Raw genomic sequence first — 23,036 nt, 5'->3', positions numbered from 1 at the left:
AAATATTTAAAGACCTAAATTCTTCCAAGGCATATAAGCACTTTCATATTAAGATTATTTAAAAAGGAAGACTTTCCACTTTCATTTTGTCATGTGATAGAACAGGAAATGATATCACAGAGGCAACCCTGACAGGCATCCTTGCTCAAGTTTGTAAACTTTTTTTATTAAAACAATGATTTGATGTACATGTTATTCATGGTGTAACAGTGTTACAACACTTTGTCAATAAATCAATTCTGAAAATCAGTTTTGAAAACACATGGAACCATCACGAATATGCACCTTGCATTCCCAGCTTCAATATTTTTGTTTTTAATCATCATCTTTGTCATTGACCCTTAATAATTCCATAAAACATCCCAACCCAGGACAACAGCAATTACATAGAAACTTTATAATGAATGGCTGATGAAATGCAAATTCCGGTGTGGTTATTTTCTGCCTAAAGGCCTCAATTACAAATGAATGAGGAAGTGTGAATGCCAACAGCCGCCTCTCCTGGGCAGGTTCACCTACATGCCAAAGATTTTCACAGTTACTTGCCAGTGTAAACGCTGCAGATCCTCACATGACAGAAGCACTCCCCTGTGCTTCTGCCTTGCCCTCTACTGCCATCCAGCGCCAACCAAAAACATTTCTTGTACATTTGTGCGCCATTCTCAAACCTGTCCTGAGCGACCCCAACCACCGCATATTTTGTATGTCTCCCTCATTTCACACACCTGTTTCAACTCATCAGCTCATTAGTAGAGTCTGCAAGACTTGAAATGGGTGTGGCCTATGAGAGAGACATACAAAATGTGTGGTGGCTGGGGGTGCCCAGGACAGGTTTGAGAACCATTTTCTTCTTAGGACTGGCTCTCCGTGGTAAGAAGCTGAATATCTGCAGCGCCCACTACTAGAAACAATGACTGAAATCCTGCTGCTCATCTCAGCCACGATTCCTAGCAATGTGCACTGCAGGTCAGAAAGTCCAGGTTTTATGCAGCATCTGAAATAAAACGGGAGCATACTTCTGAAACTGCATCCACATTAATAGAACCTATTAGCTTTAACAGGAAATGATCTTTAAGCCTCAGTGCTTAGTATTACATTTCAAGCAGATATCTTGCAGCGTGCAATGATTTAGCCAAAACAAATTTCAGTTTTATTTCAACATATATATTATAAAAAACACTTTCAATCTTGTTTAAGATTCACAGTTTGTGTAAAATCATGCTTTTTGATTACGCAACATGGAATATTTGTGGGCTACTTTTAAAATGGATGAATCAGAACAATAAATAGCTAGTAAAATGAGAGATGTATTGATAAATACTGCTATAATCAAAAATTGCATGCTTATAGGCTATTCACGTACTTTCGATAGTAAATGTAACCTATAGACTAATTTATCATTAGAATTGTCACATGCTAGCTAAACCAAATAATTTATAGTAGCCTATTAAAATATAGTATTAGCCTACTATATATATAAAAATATATATATTAGGCCTATTGAAAAAATAATCGCCTTTAAGTCTTTTTTTAATTTTTGCAGTAAAAAGCATCGTGAAATAATTGAAAATCACGGAGTGAACTGTATTTCTCTCCCTTGTGGTTCTAGAATTCTGATAGAATTCTGAGATATTTGAAAAAAAACAAAAAACAAGACAGCAGTGTTTTTAAAAGTTGAACTTGTCACGCCATCTTAAAAACAGTAAGGCACCGTTGGAAGCGACACATCTTCCACAGTGGTTTGTGTGTGTGTGTGAAAACATGAAAAAACACGCCATGCGTGAACAATGCTGTGTGTTCAACTGTAAGTTGTATTTTTTTCTCATATTTAATACCCCATTCAACTACACTAACGTGTCTGTCAGTAACGCTAACTGCTCTCCTCAGTAGTAATGACAGTTGCTTACCTGAGATGTTTCATGTCGAAACATTGCTATTTACACACCCGATACTCAGCGCTCACAACCTCCAAATGGTTTTAAAGCGTTCCCCTCGACACTTTCTCCTCCGTGAGTGAGGTTTAGGTGTGTCGGTGCGCAGGTGTGAATGCACCTCAATAGACTTCACTTTAATTCTCGTCATTTACCCTTTTTGGGCCGATGAGCCTGCGGCACATCTTCAGGAAAAACCGGTACAGGTGGTCACATGAGGGTGTGTCGAGTCAGTGCTAATTAAACTCAAACAGGTTGGAAATGCGTGTAAAAACTTATTCCGTCTAATAAAAAAAATACAGATCAGGCTACTTGAAGATAAATCCAACCTGTTGGATATTTAGTTTTTTGCAGAGATGGAGAAATAGTAGCCTACAGCCCCCTCAGAAAATCCCTCATATTCACTCCACATCTGAATAGTGTTATGAGAGTGATTTTAAAAAAAGAGAAAGTATTCCCATAGTTATGTGTCGTTGGGCCTCGGGCTGTGTTTCCAGGAATGATATCTGACAGGTTTGAGAGCGGCGGTCCTGAGGCACATGCTGGGGCACATGTTTGAGGGTTTAGCCGGCTACGCTTTATAATATCTTTATAAAGAAAAAATATTTGGATATATGGTGAATTTATGTAAATTGGGACACTTTTTGCCATTGAGGTGACAGGGGTAAAATGAATGTAAAATCCAATATTTAAAAATGTCTATAATAATATATAGCCTAATTATTATATAAATGTAGATAAAATAAATATATTATTTTAAACTATATATAAAGAAGTCAAAATTGACATTTTATTTTTGAAATGGATTTTAGTGGATTCTTAAAGCTTGAGCATTTGAAGTGGCAGAGGATAAAATATAACTTATAATAAATGATCTGTTGGTGCGGACACTAGTTATCGTTCTATGTATTAACTGGCCTTTTAGTTGTATAATATGAGTCAGAGTCATTTTCAGTATTCTCTTAAATACGCAGATTTGTATTATGCTTGCCTAGAGGGATAGTTCACCCCAAAATTGTGTCGTTCCAATTCTCCTGCACAGAAAAAGATATTTAAAAGAGAATGTTGATGGTAGTCATTCACTGTAATAAATAAATAAATACAATGGAAGTCAGTCTGTACTGTCAACTGTTTGTTTACAACATTCTTCAAACGATCTTCTTTTGTGCTTAACGGAAGAAAGAAATGCATACAGGTTTGGAACAAGTGGAAGGTGAGTAAATGATGACAGAATTTTCATTTTTGGATGAACTAATTCAAGAGAGAACTGATAATGAGCTTTCAATCAGACAGTATACAGAAGGACCACAAGGCACTAGATTCTGTCATTATGCACTATTAATTTTTTTTTTTTTACTTTTTCAGGCTTTACATGAATGGGATTTCAAATCATGTAGCTTATTGAGGAGATGTGTGCTACTTTTCAAAAGAATGAAATCACTATGTATTACAGCAATAGATGAGTACTGCGATAAAACTAAAAAGTGTGTTTGTACAGTCGTTGAGTATTGGAATACATTTTTGTGCAAGAGCCAATACAGTACATGACACTGCTGTTTCTGGCATGTTTTCTTTGTTGATTTCTTTAAACTCCTGATTTACCTCCTAAATATCACAAAACAATTTTTGCAGAAGTTTGAACAAAAAGTAGTTCTTTACTTTCACACAATATGTATTGAAACGGTTCATTAAGGTGTTTTACAAAAATACACATTTAACAATAAATTAAAAAAAAACAATTGAAGGCATTTTCAAATATTTCCCAGTTTATTATAATTCGACCTGCACATAAAACGAAAGTTGAAATCTGATTGTAAAAAAAACAATCCTGCAACGTAACATCCTTGCAAGTTAAAGGGTTACTTTTAAAGGGTTAAATTTTGTCATTAATCACTTACTCTCATGTCGTTCCAAACCCGTAAAAGCTTTGTTCGTCTTCGGGACACAATTTAAGATATTTTGGATGAAAACCGGGAGGCTTGTGACTGCCGAGTAAATAACACTGTCGAGAAAAGTATGAAAGACATCGTCAGAATAGACCATCTGCCATCAGTGGTTCAATCTCAACTTTATTAAGCGATGAGAATACTTTTAATACGCAAAGAAAACAAAAATAATGACTTTATTCAACAATTTGTCTCCTCTGCATCACCGTAGCGCTGGAAGAAAGCAGCGTGCAAAATGGCGCTACGGTGATGCAGATTGGAACGACATGGGGGTAAGTGATTAATGACAAAATTTACATTTTGGGGTGAAGTAACCCTTTAAAGAAAAAAAAAAACATATACACTAGTGGTCAATATATATATACATATATATATATATATATATATATATATATAATTTTTTTTTTTTTTTTTTTAAATAAGTCTCTTATGCTTACCAAAGCGGAATTTCTTTGATCAAAACCACAGTAAAAACAGTAATAATGTGCTATATTTGTATAATTTAATATGGCTGTTTTCTATTTGAATATATGTTAAAATGTAATTTTATTCCTGTGATGCAAAGCTGAATTTTCAGCATCAATACTCCAGTCTTAATTGTCACGTGATCTTTCAGAAATCAGAAAATACTACCATTCAAAGGTCTGGGGTATCTTTAAAAAAAACAACAAAAAAAAAAACACGAAATGCCTCTAAATAAAATAAACTTTTATTTGAACTTTTTTTTTTTCTCAACAGTATTAGTCACTGTTACTATTAGCGGATGACATGCACTTCCCGACATATTAGTGGCCCATCCATTTGTTTCCTGTTACAATCACAAACCAAAAAGAGGAGGGAACATGATTATGAATGGAAACAATAAATATATCTTTTGGATTTGTCTTAGAGTAAATAGTTTTGAAACAAACTGTACGATTTATCAAGATCACGATGCATTTATCATCAGAAGGAATGTGCTGATTTATGTACTTTGGAGAGCAACACATCATTTCACATGAAGCGTTACTCATCTCTGTGCTCCTTAATATTAGTACATCAAAGTAAAAATGCAACAGTTTATTTAAAGGATGCTTTTATCCGGATTGACTGATTTGAAGGGGATTGAACCAACAACCTTCTTGACCTTCTTGACCTCTGCTTCACACCTATAACTACAGAAGTTCAAGCTAGATTTTTCCAGACTAAAGCGGCTACTTTCAAGGAAATCTGACCCAATATCCTGTCCACGAATGACATGATGGTTGATTCACACCTCACATGATAATAAATAGCAGCCCGGATTTCTAAGCTTGCATTATAGTACAGTGGACACATACACTAAAACACTGAATTCGTCTTCTAATCCATCCATGGGTCTTCAGTTTATCGGTTATATTCTGTCCTTTACTGGATTATGTGGCCTCATTATAGGCACATTTACAAACGAATGGAAAGTCCTTGGACATCACAATGACCAGACTGTAATTCTGGACAAATACAAAGGACTGTGGATGGAGTGCTCAGAGGATAGTTCGTCTCACGTGCGCTGCACAAGTTACAAGTCTTTTCTTCATCAGACCTGTGAGTATCTGTCCTGTGGATTATGGATCCATCTGCCATTGACTTCTGTTGTAATCGCTGCTGTGTGTTGTTGCAGTTGAAATCCAGGTGGGCCGAGCGATCATGATCGTCAACATTGTCTTTTCAAGCCTCGCCGTGCTGGTGGCCATTTCTGGTCTCAGATGTATAAGATGCTTAGAAGAGGACAAGAAGTCGAAGGATAGAGCTGCCTTCCTAGGAGGAATCCTTTCTGCGTGCGGTGGTGAGTTCAAAATTATTGAATAAATCACAAATGTGACCCTGGACCACAAAACCAGTCTTAAGTGTCAATTTTTCGAAATTGAGATTTATACATCAACTGAAAGCTGAATAAATAAGCTTTCCATTGATGTATGGTTTGTTATGATCGGACAATATTTGGCCGAGATTCAACTATTTGAAAATCTGGAATCTGAGGATGCAAAAAAAATCAAAATATTGAGAAAATCGCCTTTAAAGTTGTCCAAATGAAGTCCTTAGCAATGCATATTACTAATCAAAAATGAAGTTTGAATATATTTACGGTAAAGAAATTTACAAAATATCTTCATAGAACATGATCTCTACTTAATATCCTAATGATTTTTGGCATAAAAGAAAAACCGATAATTTTGACCCATGCAATGTATTTTTGTCTATTGCTACAAATATACCCCAGCGACTTCAGACTGGGTTTGTGCTCCAGGGATACAAATAAACTGGAGTTATTTTTTTTATCAAAAATAGATTAAAAAAAAACTTTGAAAAAATTTAATGATTTCTGTAAAATTAGTAAGCTGCACAACTTTTTTCAAATTGATGATTATGATAATAATAATAATAAATGTTACTTGAGCAGCAAATCGGCATATTAGAATGATTTCTGGAGTAATGATGCCAAAATTTCAACGTATGTATAAAACAACACTATTGCCTCTAACCTCCTCTGCATTTAGAATTAAGTGAATTATGTGTATTCTTCTTTCCTAACCAGGTCTTCTTGCTTTGGGCATAACCAGCTGGTTTATATATGGAATTGTTGATGATTTCTTTCAGAATGACAAAAAGCCGGAGAGGTAGATGTTGTTCTGTTTCGTATTGTTTCTAATATTCATTAGGTTCAATGGCCTCTAATCTAATATTGACTATCTGTGCTGGGTCTCTGCAGGTATGTGGTTGGCAGATCTCTGATTGGTGCATTTGTTGCATCCGTGTTTTGTTTATTTGGAGGCATTCTCTTATGCGCCTGCAGCGTGACACATCTACAATCCAAACAAAATCTCAGCAAGCATCCGGTCTCCAGGAATCCTGAAAAAGACTATGTTATTGATCTTGAGACCATCTGAATACCTAAACTTCTTCTGAATGTCAGACACTGGTTAAATGTTGTGTATGTGCATTGTGTTAAAAAAGTCAGTAATTAACCATTTTATAGTAATTGCTTCAGAGTTGACCACAGAGGAAGATTATGTCATATCACTTTACAGTAAATGTGGGGATATTTTTTTCCTATTTTAAAGTATTTTTAAAGATGAAGAATATTCTAAGATGTGATGTAGTGTAGAATATATGTCAATGCAAAATTATGACAGCTTCAGCATATTTTATGTATTATTATTCTTATTATAAATGCTTGTGATCAGTGAATAGGCCTATATTAAACTGATTCTAGTTGTGGAAATAAACCAATAGACTGTATTTCTGATCCTTCTTTACAGCAATATTCATGTCTTTCTTATAGGCTATCACTCCGTGATGCTGAGAAAGTTTGAATGTCTTACTGGCGCCATCTTGCGACTCGAATTTTTACTACTTATAATCTTAATATCTAAATATTAATTGTAATATAGCCGACGTTGAGAATACTATTAGTCTGTTGAAGCAAGAAAACAAAAAAATATAAGTTGGAAACGTTCTTTTTATTTTTTGAAAAATTTATTTTGTTTTCTTTTAAAATAAAAAGTAAAATAACTACTCTGAAGTTGGCTTATATGGCTTTGACAGCCCTAAAATAAAAGGTTGGCGCGGCCGCGGTCATGGTTCCCTGTTTAGCCAATCAGAAAGACTTTGAGGCACTTTTATTTCTTAAATTATTTTGTGCTTTCATATGGAAACCGGAAGCCCAAAGCTTGATAGATGAACTTAAAGTTGTTTTCACGAGCTTGCAGAGTGTGAACTCTTAACGCTTTTTAAACTCTCGCTTTTTAAACTCTCTGGAGATGAGAATTCGAGCTTCCTTGGTTTGTTTTTGCGGCGGGATTTTTTAAAAGTGGAGGCGTGTTTCATTTGGCGGGAAGTCTGTTAGAAATTCTGAAACTGTTGCTTAAAATAGATTAAGACTTCACATTGTTGCAAAACATTTGCAAAATTAGCGGAAGCTTTAGCGCCTGACTGTTATCCCTTATCATTTACTTATTTAAAATGTTTTTAGTCGAACATTGATTTGTGGTTGTTATAAACGTAGGCTGAACATTGTGGAATTTCAGGAGAGTTGCAGTATGGTTTCTATCCTCTAGAGGGAGACAGGAGGTCGTATTCGCTTTCAAGGGCTTTGTGAAGATCTCACTAGAAAGTTCTGTGTCTGTGAATCAGTGCAGCCTATTGTCTGTAACAGAGAAAATACTTTTTATTTAAAGTACTAAATTTCAGGAGCACTAATATGTCGTTCAATAAATAAATAAAGCGTCAGACAGCGGGGGGTCGTCATGTTAAACAATTGTTATTTCCTTCTTGTGTGGGCTGTAGGGGAGGAGTCAGAACAGAATTATGGGAGGGACGGGGGGGGTCATTGCTAAAAATGTCCCCAGAAATCGGTCATTCATTATGAGTGACAACGAAACTGCCTTGAAGCTTAGAACGGTAGTTAAGCCGTCACTTTCATTAGCCTCGTTTCCACTGTAACATCCACTAGACCCGCCGGGACTGTGTTTATTCATCACTCTCAGAGCGCATTATTTTGCGCACCATTACGCAGCAGCTTCAGAAGATGGATGTGAACTCCAAAATCTACGGCTTTTTGACATGTATCCTCCAGGCACTTCTGCTGTCATCGGCTACCCTGGAACCGTTCGACCTGCTTTATGATAACGGAGTGGAGGCTTTTTATAAAGGAGACTATGGCAATGTGGTGCGGTACATGGAGAGCGCGCTGAAGAGTTTCTCTGAAGTGCGCCAGACCAGAATCAGATGCAGGCTGAAATGCAGTGACCAGCATCGCTTTGAAAGCTTTCTGACTGATAAGATTTTTGAAGTGATCCTCTATAGAGGGCATTGTTTAAATCAATGCATTGAAGGACAAATTGGAGCCCAGTCCATGCATAAAATTAGTGAAGATGTCAGTCAAGATTTCAATAGAAGAATTCCCTATAACTACCTGCAACTTGCCTACAGAAAAGTGAGTACAAGTTTTGTAGACATGACAGAGCAAGGTTCCGTACATAGTTATAACAGTTCGGTGCCTACATGCATCGTGTGAATGCCGTCAGAATGAGAGTCCAAACAGGTGATAAAAACATCACAATAATCCACATAACTCTAATCTTGTGAAGTGAAAAGCTTTATATTTGTAAAAAAGAAATCCATCATTAAAGTAGTTTTAAAAACTTTAACTGTTGCTTTTGGCTAAAAGTATCTAAAATTATCTTTGGCTAAAGATCTATAATCCATAATTACTCGTTACCTCCAGTGAAAAAAGACTTTAGCCTAATGTCCTCTCACATCAAAACCCACCAACATTATTGTTTAGAAATGTTTTTGCTTATAAATGATCTTGATCTGTGCATATTTCTCTCCTGATTAAGACAAGATGACTTGTTTACTGGTAAAATATATATATATATACATATACATACAGCTTTTGGCTTCACAAGATGTTAATTGATGGACTGGAGTGGTCTGGATTACTTGTGGATTATTGTAATGTTTTTATCATCTGTTTGGACTCTCATTCTGACGGCACCCATTCACTGCAGAACATCCACGTGTGAGCAAGTGATGTAATGTTAAATTTCTCCAAATCTGTTCGGATGAAGAAACAAACTAATCAAACTCTTAGATGGCTTAACATTTTCAGCAAATTTACATATTTGGTTGGAAATTGATTGAATATTCATAGGCCCTTACAGACGACTCCTCCGGAGAGTGTTTTGTATGTCTTAACAGTCTTCAACTTAAAATCCTAAAATGATTGAGCTATTTAAAACTGTGCTTGGACGGAAGGCCAGACATATAGGAACAGAGCTTGACATTCTAAGAGCAGCGGTCAGTGTGAGCCAAATCAGACTCATTCCTTTGCCCAGGGACAGAAAGTGATTAATAGAGAGAAAAGCAGTAGTCTAGACTTCAGCAGATGATGTCGGCACAGTTCTACCAATGACCAGATTGAGAGATCAGACGCATTCCTGTCAGCGCTCCTGCTCGGTCAATGTCATAAAGAAATGTCTATGTGTGTATATATGGGGTGATATTTGTGAAAATATATAGCTTTCCACCTCTCTTTGATATTTTCACCACATGGCCCCCTCTCCCATCATATTCCTGGCATAATTAGGCTTTTTTCGGCCTGGAGGAAGGGCCCACAGGCGCCAACTGTTACTTCTTTGACAAGTCTGTGTGTTTGTGTTCCTCGGTCAATCAGCATTTATCTAGGCAAATATTTAGTTTTCCTCTTAAAGTGTGTTTGCTGTTCTGAAGGGAAAGGCAGCAGCTTGTTTTGGGTAATGAAAGGATGAGTTTTGTGCCAGCAGTCATGCCCCCTGTTGCTCTGTCATTGGTTAGTTCCTTTCGCATCAAAAGGACCAATCATAGAAGGATCAAAGCTCAGCAAAAATGTGACCCTGGAGCACAAAACCAGTCTTAAGTAATTGGGGTATATTTGTAGCAATAGACAAAAATACACTGTTTTGGTCAAAGTTATCCATTTTTCTTTTATGCCAAAAATCATTAGGATATTAAGTAAAGATCATGTTCTATGAAGATATTTTGCAAGTTTCCTACTGTAAATATATCAAAACTTCATTTTTGATTAGTAATATGCATTGCTAAGGACTTCATTTGGACAACTTTAAAGGCAATTGTCTCAGTATTTAGATTTTTTTGCACCCTCAGATTCCAGATTTTCAAATAGTTGTATCTCGGCCAAATATTGTCCTATCATAACAAACCTTACATCGATGGAAAACGTATTTATTCAGCTTTCACATGATGCATAAATCTCAATTTCAAAAAATTGACAATTATGACTGGTTTTGTGATCCAGGGTCACAAATGCCTGTTCTCGCTTTGTGGACAGATATGTCAAGTGTAAAGCGACTTAATTGTGAACTGGGGCTGACAGACAGGGAAATGTTTCATTGTACACTGTCGCTGCTGAGTCATATTTTACCGTTATGAATGCGAGTCTGAATTGAATTTGGTGTGATACAAATGCAAAATTTTCTTTGCCAAATCACATCTTGCTGTTGAATTGTGCTCACGGACTTACATAAAAAATAGCTTGAGGTGTGTAGTCCTGTTCAAGCGCAAACAGCTCTTTTGAGCTGAAGTTGTTCAATACGATTTAAAATAATCACCTTAAGTTACCGGTTTGAATCTGTGTGATGAATCTTGCATTGAATTAATCACTGATTCAGTAACAGGTTGACAGGTTACAGGTGTCAAAATAAATTATTATTTCACTCAACAACTGATATTTTATGATTATTTAAAGTGCCTATATGCAGATATTACAAATTTAAGTGGTTTTAACTTTTTAATTTTAAGTTGTTTTCATTTACCAAAAAAAAAAAAAAACTTTTTATAATAATAATACAAATATGTATTAGTAAAGTATCATTTCTTTTATTATTTAATACCATCATATTGCTACAGTTTTTATTGCTAAAGTTTTAAGTTATAATTTAAAAATTAAATAATTTATCATTTTAAAATGAAAATTAAATTAAAATGCTTAAAATAATTTTTAATTTAAAACTATTATTTTTTATGCCATCATGCTGCTACAAAGTTTTTATATATATATGTATATATATATATATATATATATATATATATATATATATATATATATATATATTTAGTTATGTGATCATATTGCACAAAGTCTTCTTTAATCTTGATATTGAGCTATATCTAACTGTTAAATGTGAAAAGGACTATGCATTTCTCACTTTTATCAGTAGACCTGATATGTAATCAAACGGATAGTATTTTTTATTTTTCAAATAATTTATTTTGATACTCAGAAGTTTAGTGTCCCAACTGTGACCTCAATGTTGCTGTTATTGTCTTTCATTCTTTTCAAAACCTCAAAAAGCCCAACCCATATCTATTGTAATGCAACCAGAACAGATAACATCATGGAAAAACCCTGTGAATTGCACCGTGCCAGCATCTTTTCACATTCTTTCCACCATTAGCCTATTTTCTTCATCATCACCTCGGCAGAATATAATATAGAGCGATTGAGAAGATATCCAGTAATAGTTTTTAATAGAACCCCACTGTATATGTTTTCCTTTTAATAATCTAAAAGACTACCAATGCTCGTCATTCGAGTTATGTAAGCACTTCAATACTAAGCAAACGGTGCACCTGCGTCACTTGAAAACAGTGAGTGTGTCGGGTTTCCCCAGCCGCTCGGCGGGGTTCGGTTTGTGCCCATCAACACGGTCAGCCAGACAGCATTGGCACTTCCTCTGCCAAACATTTTCTGCATGACCGATTCTAAGTGGATAACAGCCCATCAGGAATGTGTGGGCAGGTTGCCTTATTTCGTTGCACAATAACTGGCCCAGCCTGGGATTACAATGAAGAAAACACAACCACTGCATGTGCTTCCAAGAGACTGCAAATTCTGCAAGATCGAGCTACTTCGTCGAGCAGATGCGTATCTCACGGCAGGCTTTGTTTTCCAGATCACAGGCCAAAATGTTGTACTTGACAGAGAGTGGAGATAAACAACGGCTGTATCCAGCTCGCTGATATACAGTACAAGTCAGTTCTTGTTAAATCTTGATTTACGTCGCTACTTTATCAGTGGATCCTCTTTGATTCAGGCCCTCGTAAAACTGCGTCAGATATAATGTGACTCCATAAAGATAGAATAACCTGCATGGTTCGCCTTGGTTTTAGGAGTCCTGCGGGGTCAACAGGAAAGACCTAGAGCTGTTGGGCAAAGCCGATGAATGAAAAGACTCTTGGGGGAATTTTGGCAAAGCCTGAGAAAGAGTGGAAAACGGGATGCGGTAGCCAAGCAAACATCTGTTTGCCCTGACAAACGGCTGTCTACTGTCTGGAACGGTGTTGCTCTATCGTACTTGGCTTCTCTCGCGCTTATTTTGAATGAAATTATGGCTTCCTTCTATAGAGTCTATGAAGAACAGTGTTTAGTATTACAAATGTTTATCAAACATTTGAAGACAGCTGGTTTTCTGAGAGCAGTCAGAGTGTGGTAAAAGGTCGTCTTGAAACTCGAGAGGGCCCCACTGTGGTTTCTGTTTCTGTTAAAGTGTGTTTATTCATATTTAGAGCAAACTTTATGTTTGTAGCCTTTGCTGTAAACTAGATTTTTTTGCAGTGCATGCAAAGGGAAGTGACAGGAAATCCATCAAAATAATAGCTCTGCGTTTGGTGCACGTGTGTTAGTGAAGAGCAAATCATTTCTGTTTTGGTCATCTGAGACCTTGTCCAGTTTTAACCCTCTTAACTTTGCATGTAGTATCTGGCAGACAGAGTGAATTAAAACTTTTATCCTAAGGAAGCAAAAGATGTTTTGCAGAATGTCCACGCTGCTCTTTTCCATACAGCTAAAGCATAAGAGACTTATTTTGATGTGTTATTTAATATTACATTTTAAAGTTAAGATAATTTAAATGTAATAAAGTGCAACTTTAATGTGTAATTACAAAAATATTGAAAAACATGACATACAGGTTTCAGTAGAAATGCCATTAAAATATATTTTAGTTTGTCATAAATGCTTGTCAGTACATTCAGCAAACCATATTTCTAGTATGCATTATTTACATTTTATTATACTTGCAGTAATTCAGCATAACCTTTTGGGCCACACGCAGTCCAGGGCAATGAAAACAAACAAACAAACAAACAATCGAACACACAAGTTTTCAACTTCCCATTGCTTCATCTCTTTCATCTCCTCATCTATAGCACTTTTTCATTGCCTGTTTTATAAATGACAAGCATAGGTTGGCTTTATTTTCCAGGACCCTGCAATGACCTGGAACAAACTCCACTACATGTCTGCATCTGTTTGTAACCGGACACCTCCACAGTAAATCACTGCTCACAGTGGTGTCAACAAGTACCTGAGCGGCATGCTAGTGTGTTGTCATATGGGGGTGTAGAGCACTTTTGGAAGGAGGGTTGGATCTCAGAAACACATGTGAACGCGGAAAAACGATCAGTCATGTCGTTTTTTGGAAACAAACAATCCTATTCAAGTCATTGCCATTTTTTTGCCAGATGATGAGATCTTTCATTGCTCGTTTTATTGACACTATATGCTATTTGCTTATGCAGTCACTGGGAATAGTTTGTTTGAAGTTCTTCTGTTGGTTTAAATGTACTTTCTTCCATTTTTCTGCTTAAGTTTAAGACAATTGCTCAGTATGAACTCAGGATCTTTAGACGGCCCAATGGGGAGGCCTGATTTCAGTCTCAACTCTTCAGACCTCTACTGAAGATCAGTTGTATGGTGAGTGGGGTAAAGTACACTGCTCCATTGTTGGCGAATGGTTACACTGGAGAGATTATTGGCCTTCTAATCACTTGGCCCTGCACTTTCACTCTCTCATGTATTTAATCTTTGGGGATCTGACTAAAAGCTGAGGAGGTCTCAGGTTCGCTACATAAATAAACCTCCCTAGTCTCTCCAGCGTTGGAACGTGTCGGAGTACTTTCCTGGAAAGGTGTACGCGTGAGCGCCACACCACTAAGTGTTGTTTCATTGTATCTGCATTTCATATTAGTGCATGTTAAGAGAAGCGTAACTTTCTGCTTATTGGTGGGGGTGAGAGACATAAAGAGGAAATTATGTCATAAAGAGGACACCTGCAGTCCTTCATGACTGAATTCGAAGGTCAGTAAGTCTCAGATAAAATATAAAATATCAGATAATTCAATCTTTTTATGAAAAGAAAAAGTTGGTTCAGGTTGTCATGTTCAAAATATCATGTTCTTTCAGTCCAAAAAGAAATGTTATGATATATCTAAATTAATAATTCATGGTATATATTTATATATTTATGTGTGTGTGTGTCATAAAATACACTTTTGTAGACATTTTTTGTATGTATCTAAAAGTTCAAGAAACTGTTCCATTTTTAAAAAAATATATAGTTTCTTTAAAATAAGCTTAATTCAATTTAATAAATTAATAAGTACATTAATTTATATACAAGTATATACAAGTAAATTAATAATATATACAAGTAAATTAATAAGTATAATTAAAATAAGTTTTTGATTTAAGGTTTGGGTTATACTTTATTTTGATAGTCCACTTTAGACATTCTACTAACTATAAGACTTAACTTTGTAATTACATGTCAACTACATGTCAACTAATTCTCATTAATTAGCAACTACATCTCTACTAACTCTCTGAGTAGACTGTTGGGTTAGGTTTAGGGTTAGTAGAATAAGTTGACATACTTGCAAAGTTACTGTTAGTAGAATGTCTAAAGTAGACTCGAAATAAAGTGTTACCAAGATTAGTCTTTTTTCCCCTCTAGATTATGATATCGTAGGCAAATATTATTTTAAAGAACCTGTCTAGTTTTTTTGGTTGTCTTGGTGTAGTGTAAGCATGCTGAGATATGTGCAGAGTACATGTGAAAATCTTCGGGGGTTTGGTATCATTTAACAACTGAAAGTACACAGTCCTACACTTGTGGTAGCCCAACTTTAAACACAGACAGTGTGTAGTCTCTGCATGTCTGCTGTTGAGATGATAATAGTCGGGATGATGTGAAGACTCAGGCTCCCACAGGATGTGACTCGTGTATAATTACTGGAAGCTAATTATACACATGAACCAGCATTCTAGCCTGCTGGTTCAGTAGTCGAAGAAACAGGGCTTCCATTCACAGACCCTGTGACGTTGACCACTAAACTGTGGAAACTGAAGTAAGTGTGATTCATGAACTGTGGAGGCTCAGGTCCTGTGCCATGTTACATTATGAACTGCCCTAAAGACTTCAATTCTCGTGTCATTTACTTTTCCAGACCTTAATATGGAAAAGTCCAATTGTTATTTGCCTCTTGTTCATTTTCTTGTACGTTCTTGTCATGGGCGTACTTTAATCGCTTTAATCATTGCTTTCCTCAGCTCTGACATGAACATGTTTCCCAACTGAAATTTCCTAGAATTTCCACCAATAATTTTTCAGCTTGGAGGTCACACCTCCCAACCACAATTATTACTCAGTTTGTTTTTTGCAACTTCTGTGGAATCATCAAATCACCTTAGTAAATTGCAGAGAGGGAGATTTCGACACTTGTTGGTTTTTAAAGTTACTTGTTCAAGCTTGAAAGCAATGGAAAGTTTTTTTTTTTTTTTACTCATGAGTGCTCTTCAATGTTAAATCTTCATACATAGAAACTCCAAAGGGACTATTTGGCAAGGCACAGTTGCTGTCGAACTTGTCTTGAACCTGGAACTTGTCTTTTAAGATGAATCGTTCCCTCACTTCCAGAAGTCATTTGTTCTCATTTAAGCATTAAGAAAGAACAATGAGTTCACCTTTAATTACAAAGAAAATGGCTGATATCATGTCAGATTCTGGTTCCTGTTGATTACGATTATTGATGACACATGTGAAGCATGGTGCAAAATTCAAAGCAGAAAGCATTGTTGATAAATCTGTTTTTGATTTACAAATGTTCAGTTTATTATTATATCAAGCAGGGTAAATTTAAATCATATTGGTCTTTGTGGTTTCAATGTTATTATCACGGGCAATACACTGGGACATGTGTCTGAGACAACTGCAGCTGTTTTTAATGTGAAGAAAGGGTTTATTTTGGGTCAAAACCATCTGGAGCAGTCTTCCAGAGCACAATCAATTGGCATTTAAAGTTGTGTACACTCTTCATAAAGTCTTACCCCTCCACAAAGAACCTGGATATTGGCTTGATATCCGTGAATATTTGGTCCATCCCTTTCTGATCCTTCCAAAGATAACCTTACCAACAGTTTCTAAGCCAACGGTGATACAAATAAAGATTAGTTGGGATCTATGCGTGGTGGCTCTGGCTATATCTTCATGAGGAAGGAATTTTTACAGGCAGCGTTGATGAAATTTGCTCTGTTCTGTGGGCATTTCGAGCAGATGGCTGGCTGATAGTATAGTCCAGGCCTAGAGGAACACATATGAACCCTGCAGGGGGTTCATGGGTTACATGTGCCTCAAGTGTGTCCGCTGATTGAGTTATTTGGCATGTGGCATCGATTAAAGAGCTGGAGTGTGCTTATGAAATTACCAGTTTGAGACTGCTTTGGTTTTTGGAGTTTAGGTAGTCTACCATCCTTCATTCTCTTAATACTTAAGTCTCTTGGTCGACTGGTTGTATATTTACACTGCAAATGCTGGACATTCTTTCTAATTAGTTCTTTCAGAAAAATTATGTTAGATATATATGTTCTTGTCCTGTCAATGGGAACCATTGGTTCTGTTTGCTAAAACATGCATATGAAGTTCTCTATCACTTGTTTTCTGCAAGATATACTGTATCACAACCCACAGCAAAAACACCTGAAGGTATTAGTATCCCATTTCCTGGCTTGGTTGCATGCATGCTCTGTCACCTTGTAGTTAACATGAGCTACCTTCATTCCAGGATGCTGCCGGAAAGGTATTATAAAAGCTTTTGTGATCTCATTGATGCTGCAGGCAGTATTTCCTTCTTCGAATACTATTTCTATGAATTTCCAAACTTTGTAGCAGAACCACAGAGGGTTTCACATCAAGTTGAGTGTTTATTCTCACACTATGTTAGCACAAAAGAAGTGATGGAATCTATTATTTCATGTCCTGTGTGTTTTCAATCATTGTTCTGTCAGCTGGAAACACACACCAGAATCTAAGAGTCCCTTAACTTTAGTTTACCAAGGCTCCCATGGCCTCAAACTTCTGGTGTCTCAATGAGATTTGACATGTCTGAGAAAGCCCTCCTGCAAAACACTGCAGGTTTGGGACAGGCTAAAGTTTCAATCGTTGTTCATAAAAAAAACCTTTCATCTTTGCCTTCAACTGTACTCAAACTATATTCCAAGTATTGTAAAGCTACCGATTTTTATGGGTTCAAAATCACGTCCACTTTAGCTCTCAAATATCATTTTCATCAGTTCCATGATTGATTGTCACTGATGTCAAACTTGGCACAAAGCATTTCTAATGTGCCAAATGTTAATATGCCCAAATGAGATTTGAGAGATACACAGAAAAGGTTCCTTTTTGGTCCGTTTCTCTCTGAACTATTCCTTTAAGTCTCACCCAAGAATTGTCAGGGAAGAACATGGACATTTGCTTTGAAAACAATTACCGCTTTCCCTGGGCTTTGCACAGAAGCCAGGTATTATGTCAGCCTGGAACTATAGCTTACTTTGACTTACCGTTTGGAGTGCTAGTGAAAGTCAAAGAATTTAACGCCAAGCATTGAGCTGTCACCTGCACTATAATTAAGTATGTCCTGCTGAAATTGCCCTAGTGGGAACATCAGCCATTACCTCACTAATGTATTTCATGCATGTTTCCCAAGCTTTTACAATGTGTCCTATCTAGTTTCCTCTCAATTCCAAACCACAGGCCAATTATTTCATTCCTAAAGCTACCGGTCACCCTTTTCCTACACTCGCAGGTCTCATTTCAGCCACTTGGATGGTAGTTAAGTTTGACTTTTGACAGGGAGTCACGTGAATGGTTAGGGGAATCATTCCTTCCTCTCCATACCATGCCATGTACATGACAACTCTCAATTCCTTATGACTGATTAGTGAACTTTCTGACTGGAGTTTGATGGAATCTAGATCTCCTGGGAGGTGTGCGGCATGGGATTGTTTGATAACGGATGTGCCTTTGTCTCAGTAGAGAAGGTAACTCAATACTCTCATCTGCACTTCCCACACATTGGCAGCCCTGCACTCTGAACCCTTTGGAATCTTAAAGCACTCCCAAGTGGTGATTTAAGGGGAAAATTGCTTGCTTTAGCAGTCATTAATACGCATACGAAAGGTGTGAGTTTAAGAAGAGCACAAACATTTGAAACAGCCGATCTTTTCCTGGACAACATCCCTTAATCCTTGTAATACAGTTGAGTGATTTATATGAACTGTATTTCTATGTCAGTCCTTTGAGTTCAATGAGGAAATTTGAAGAGTTTGCAACCAGAAAGACATTGATGACATGGACTTTTTTCCACATTAGCTGTCTAGACCAACCAGTGAGATCCTACATCAGAGTTCATGTGGGTGATCTCACAATCCAGAAATAACTGTAATGTATCCCTCTTTCAACCACACCATCAGTCAAGTTTAACCATTCCACCTAAGTTTACCAATCATTCCATCCTTCTACTGTCATAGCCACAATGTTGCTTGTGGCTGTGCTTCGATATTAAGAAGCACTTCACTGGTGAGGTCATAATGGCATATCATATCATACTAATTATACCGGTGATGACATTCCATCTGGCTTTGCGTCACTCTTAGCTTCTTCTGGAAGCTTTATTAACCCACTGACCAGGCCTCCAGGTGCACCTGCCTTGGTGCCAAGGAGCGTAACAGGGTGTATATAGTACTTCCATTCTGCAAACTCCAAAATGTCCTTTTTTTCAGGAATACAGACGTCCTGTGTTTTCTATTCCCATACCCGCTAATAGAGTCCATGTTTAAAGATGGTTATCATTGTAAAGGAATAACTTTAGATGCACTTCAATGCGTCATCGTGCCTACGGTCACGTTTAAGTAGTTCCTGCACGGCCCATTCATAAAAAACCGCTTGAGTGAGTCTCTAAAACTTTAGGACATATGGTACATTACTCCTGTCCGAGACATCTTTTATTGAATCATGATGTTACGTAGCATGTTTTTCCGTTTTCTATTATTGCCTGCAGATTATTGGCTCCAGCAGCTACTCGTTTTACAGCCCCTAAGGGCAGCATCCCAGAATCAGCATGGAATGAAGCCAAGGGGTCGTTTTTTATTTTATTTATTACTGCAGGATTTGAGGATTGAACATGCTCTTACTTAAAACTACACCTGTGTAGAAAGCCCAGCCTGTACTTAAGTCTTTCCTGTATAACTGGCCAGAAAGCAAATAGCACAGGACCTCCAGTGCTTTTTGGTCTCGATCATACCTTGCTGTCAGAATTGGGTGGCGGATTATGTAAATGCATGCTAGTGTGCAACCACACCAATGTCTGATCACGCGTCTCCCAGAAATTTCTGAGAACATGCATTGTGTTTCCAGTTAAAGTGTGTGAAGCTGGAAAACATTTGGGTTGAATCCACTGTCACACTCACTTAAGTGTAGACTGAATGCATGTCTGGTAGAATAATTAGACTCGCTGTTCTGGGAGACCTGTTTTTAGGTGCAATGTTATAGAGGCACAATAGAGATATGAGTTCTCCCTGACTATTTTAAACACATGCTTGTGGTCACGGAACATTTGCAATGTTTACTTGACACATTCCTAAATGTTAGCGGCTTCTCGACACCTTTTTTCTGAGGTTCCTGTTAAAAAAGATTTACCTAACCTAAGGGAGTTTGCTGGTCTGCTCAAGTCCCAAAAAACCTTTAATACATTCACACCAGCAAACCAGTCCAACTTTACTAGGCTGGAAAACAAGCAAAGCTGACAGACCTTCTTAAGGTATTTTTCTAATAGTCTTCAAAGTTCTTGTAATGATGCAAAACTGTGAAGCAAACAGATCATTCACACTTGATTCCAGTAGATTGATGTTAACATGTTGCTAAGCAAAAATACTTTAAGCATAAATACATAATAGACACAAATATGATTATATGGTCCAATATTTAGTTAATTTTATCAATACTTAAGCATACTTATTACGTGCTGAATGAAAACGACCAACCCGATCTCTAGGCAAATTGTACATATTTTATGAGGTTTCAAATTCTTCACAAATTGTACAAATTCGTACGAGTAAGGTCGGATGAATTCATACAATTTGTAAAAAAAAATATTACATATTTTACGAGGTGGCTAATTCGTAGGAATTCGTACGAATGACCACCCCTTAACCTACCCCTCACAAAAATCAAACACAATTGTACGAGTGAGGTCGTATGAATTTGTATGAATTATCCACCAAATATGTACGAATTGAATTTGAGATTACATTGAATCGACCCATTTCTCTTGACTCCTGTCATCTTGAATGGATATTTTCAATAAGCTTGTTGTTGCGGTTTCAGAATCCAGTTTAAAAAAGGTATCTTATAAGATAGCATAATGTTCCCTATATTTGGAACAAACTTTGCCTTGTGAGCATGTCTATGATTACTAAAAATACTAAGTAGGCAGCTCACTAGGTTTTGGAGCACTTTAGTGCCTTCATTTCCTTTAGAGCAATTATTTCCTTCAGGAAATCCAAATCTTGTTTTATTTTACCATTTCATTTTAGTATATAAGATTGCGGCATAGAAAATGAATAAATTATACCAGGCCATGACTTTTCTCAGGGCTTGTTCTGCTCATGAAAGCAGCTCTTTCATCAGCATTTGCCACTGGTAAAACCACAAGCTCTTAACTGAAATTATAAATAGACTCCAGCAAGCCTTGCCAATATTTTCACTAGGGCAGATATGTGTTTAGGCTTTTACTATAACTATTTTGCATAGTTTTAGTCAAGTGGAAAATCCCTAGCTCTGAATACTTTTTTATAAATACTTTAAAACCATCAAGGGTGTAAGCCAACACCTCAGTGTTGTTTTCTAAAGGTGTGTTACTCCTGCAGACCTGCTCAGAGCCCCATTTTAAATCGAGACAGCTATTTACAGTTCGAGCATTGAAGTTTACTGACTTGGAATGAACCCACTACTGACGTCTGCGTTTTAATAATCAACGGCTTTGTACTCTGTTATCCACTATATAATTAAACTTTTTTTGAATGGAACAGATGTGTAAAGTCCTACAGCAGTTTCTTTTAATGGTAACAAAACTAATGCTGCTTTACATTTAACAGATGCGTAATTGTAAACACTCTGCTCACAAATGCCATCCCACTTTATAGTACACCACTGTGTAAGTAAGGAATGCCGTGGGATGTTTATTTGGCCATGCTGTAAGACATTTTAAGCCCTGACCCCCCTTGTCCAACTCTATAGTGTGTGCTGAGATAATGAAGTTGATCCTTATAGTACATAAATATCTAAACCGGAGATATGTTTTCTCAACTCAGGAAACTTCCCCTTTGCTAAACAAATTTGCCAATTTAACCGAAATAACTGTGAGGTCTTGTTTCAGAGTCAGGGTAAACAAGCACATGACATTTTCAGCATTTCAAGCTTATTTGATTTACAGGACTCTGGGGAGATACACAGAAAAGAGCGACATTTAAGGCAAGAATCTTTTAACTTAAAGGAACACTCCACTTTTTTTGAAAATAGGTTAATTTTCCAACCCTTCAAGAGTTAAACAGTTGAGTTTTACTGTTTTCGAATCCATTCAGTCAATCTCCGGGTCTGCCGGTAGCACTTTTAACGTAGCTTAGCATAGATCATTGAATCTGATTAGGTCGTAAGCATCAAAAAGGATATTTTTCCTATTTAAAGCTCGACTCTTCTGTAGCTACATCGTGTACTAAGACTGACAGAAAATGAAAAGTTGTGATTTTCTAGGCCGATATGGCTAGGAACTATACTCTCATTCTGCCGTAATAATCAAGGAACTTTGCTGCCGTACCATGGGTGCAGCAGGAGCAGTGATATTACGCAGCACCTGAAAGCAGTCCCAGCTAGGTAACTAGTTATGATATAGCTGGGGACTCCTTTCAGGCAATGAAAAATATTCAAACTCTTTGGTCATTTTTGAGCGAGATGCTAACGGTCTAATCAGATTCAATGATCTATGCTAAGCTATGCTAAAAGTGCTATCGCCAGACATGAAGATCGGCTGAATGGATTCGAAAATGGTAAAACTCAACTTGTTAACTCTTGGGGAGTTGGAAAATGAGCCTATTTTCAAAAGTGGAGTGTTCCTTTTAATATAGCTTTATTTATTCTTCCTTCCTGATTAGAGATTTAGTTTGAAACACTTTGAACAAACCAGGTGAATCTGAGATCATTACTTTGTAAGTTTGTTTTCTCTGTCACTTCATGGAAAAGATATTAAAATGTTTAAAAATGTAATTACATCTGGAATTTCATGATGAAGAGTAATGTCTTTTTTTATCCACTGTATATGAGCTTCAGTCTGCTTATTACTCTTATATATCTGTTGAAAATCACTTGCTTTGCATAATCATGCAACCAAGGCTGACAAAGTTAACAAAGTTTACTTTGGAAAAGGGTTTTTTTTTTAGAGAAAAGACATCCCCTCTTTCAAGCAAAAG

General features: G+C 36.8%; 1 protein-coding gene across 1 annotated transcript in view; it reads left to right on the top strand.

The window, feature by feature from the left end:
* The first annotated feature begins 8,252 nt into the window (after window positions 1-8,252).
* The window catches only part of LOC306874721 (prolyl 3-hydroxylase 2-like), a 46,598-nt gene continuing 31,814 nt past the window's right edge, over window positions 8,253-23,036 (top strand). Inside the window, exon 1 of the mRNA XM_079424935.1 lies at window positions 8,253-8,831. Within this exon, the coding sequence (XP_079281061.1) occupies window positions 8,424-8,831 (408 nt within the window). The 5' untranslated portion in view covers window positions 8,253-8,423. The remainder of the gene's footprint in view (window positions 8,832-23,036) is intronic.

Source organism: Barbus barbus (assembly GCF_936440315.1).
Source record: "Barbus barbus genome assembly, chromosome: 9".
Classification (NCBI taxonomy): Eukaryota; Metazoa; Chordata; class Actinopteri; order Cypriniformes; family Cyprinidae; genus Barbus; species Barbus barbus.
Note: the sequence above shows the minus strand (reverse complement) of the source record. Positions and strands in the feature narration are given on the sequence as shown.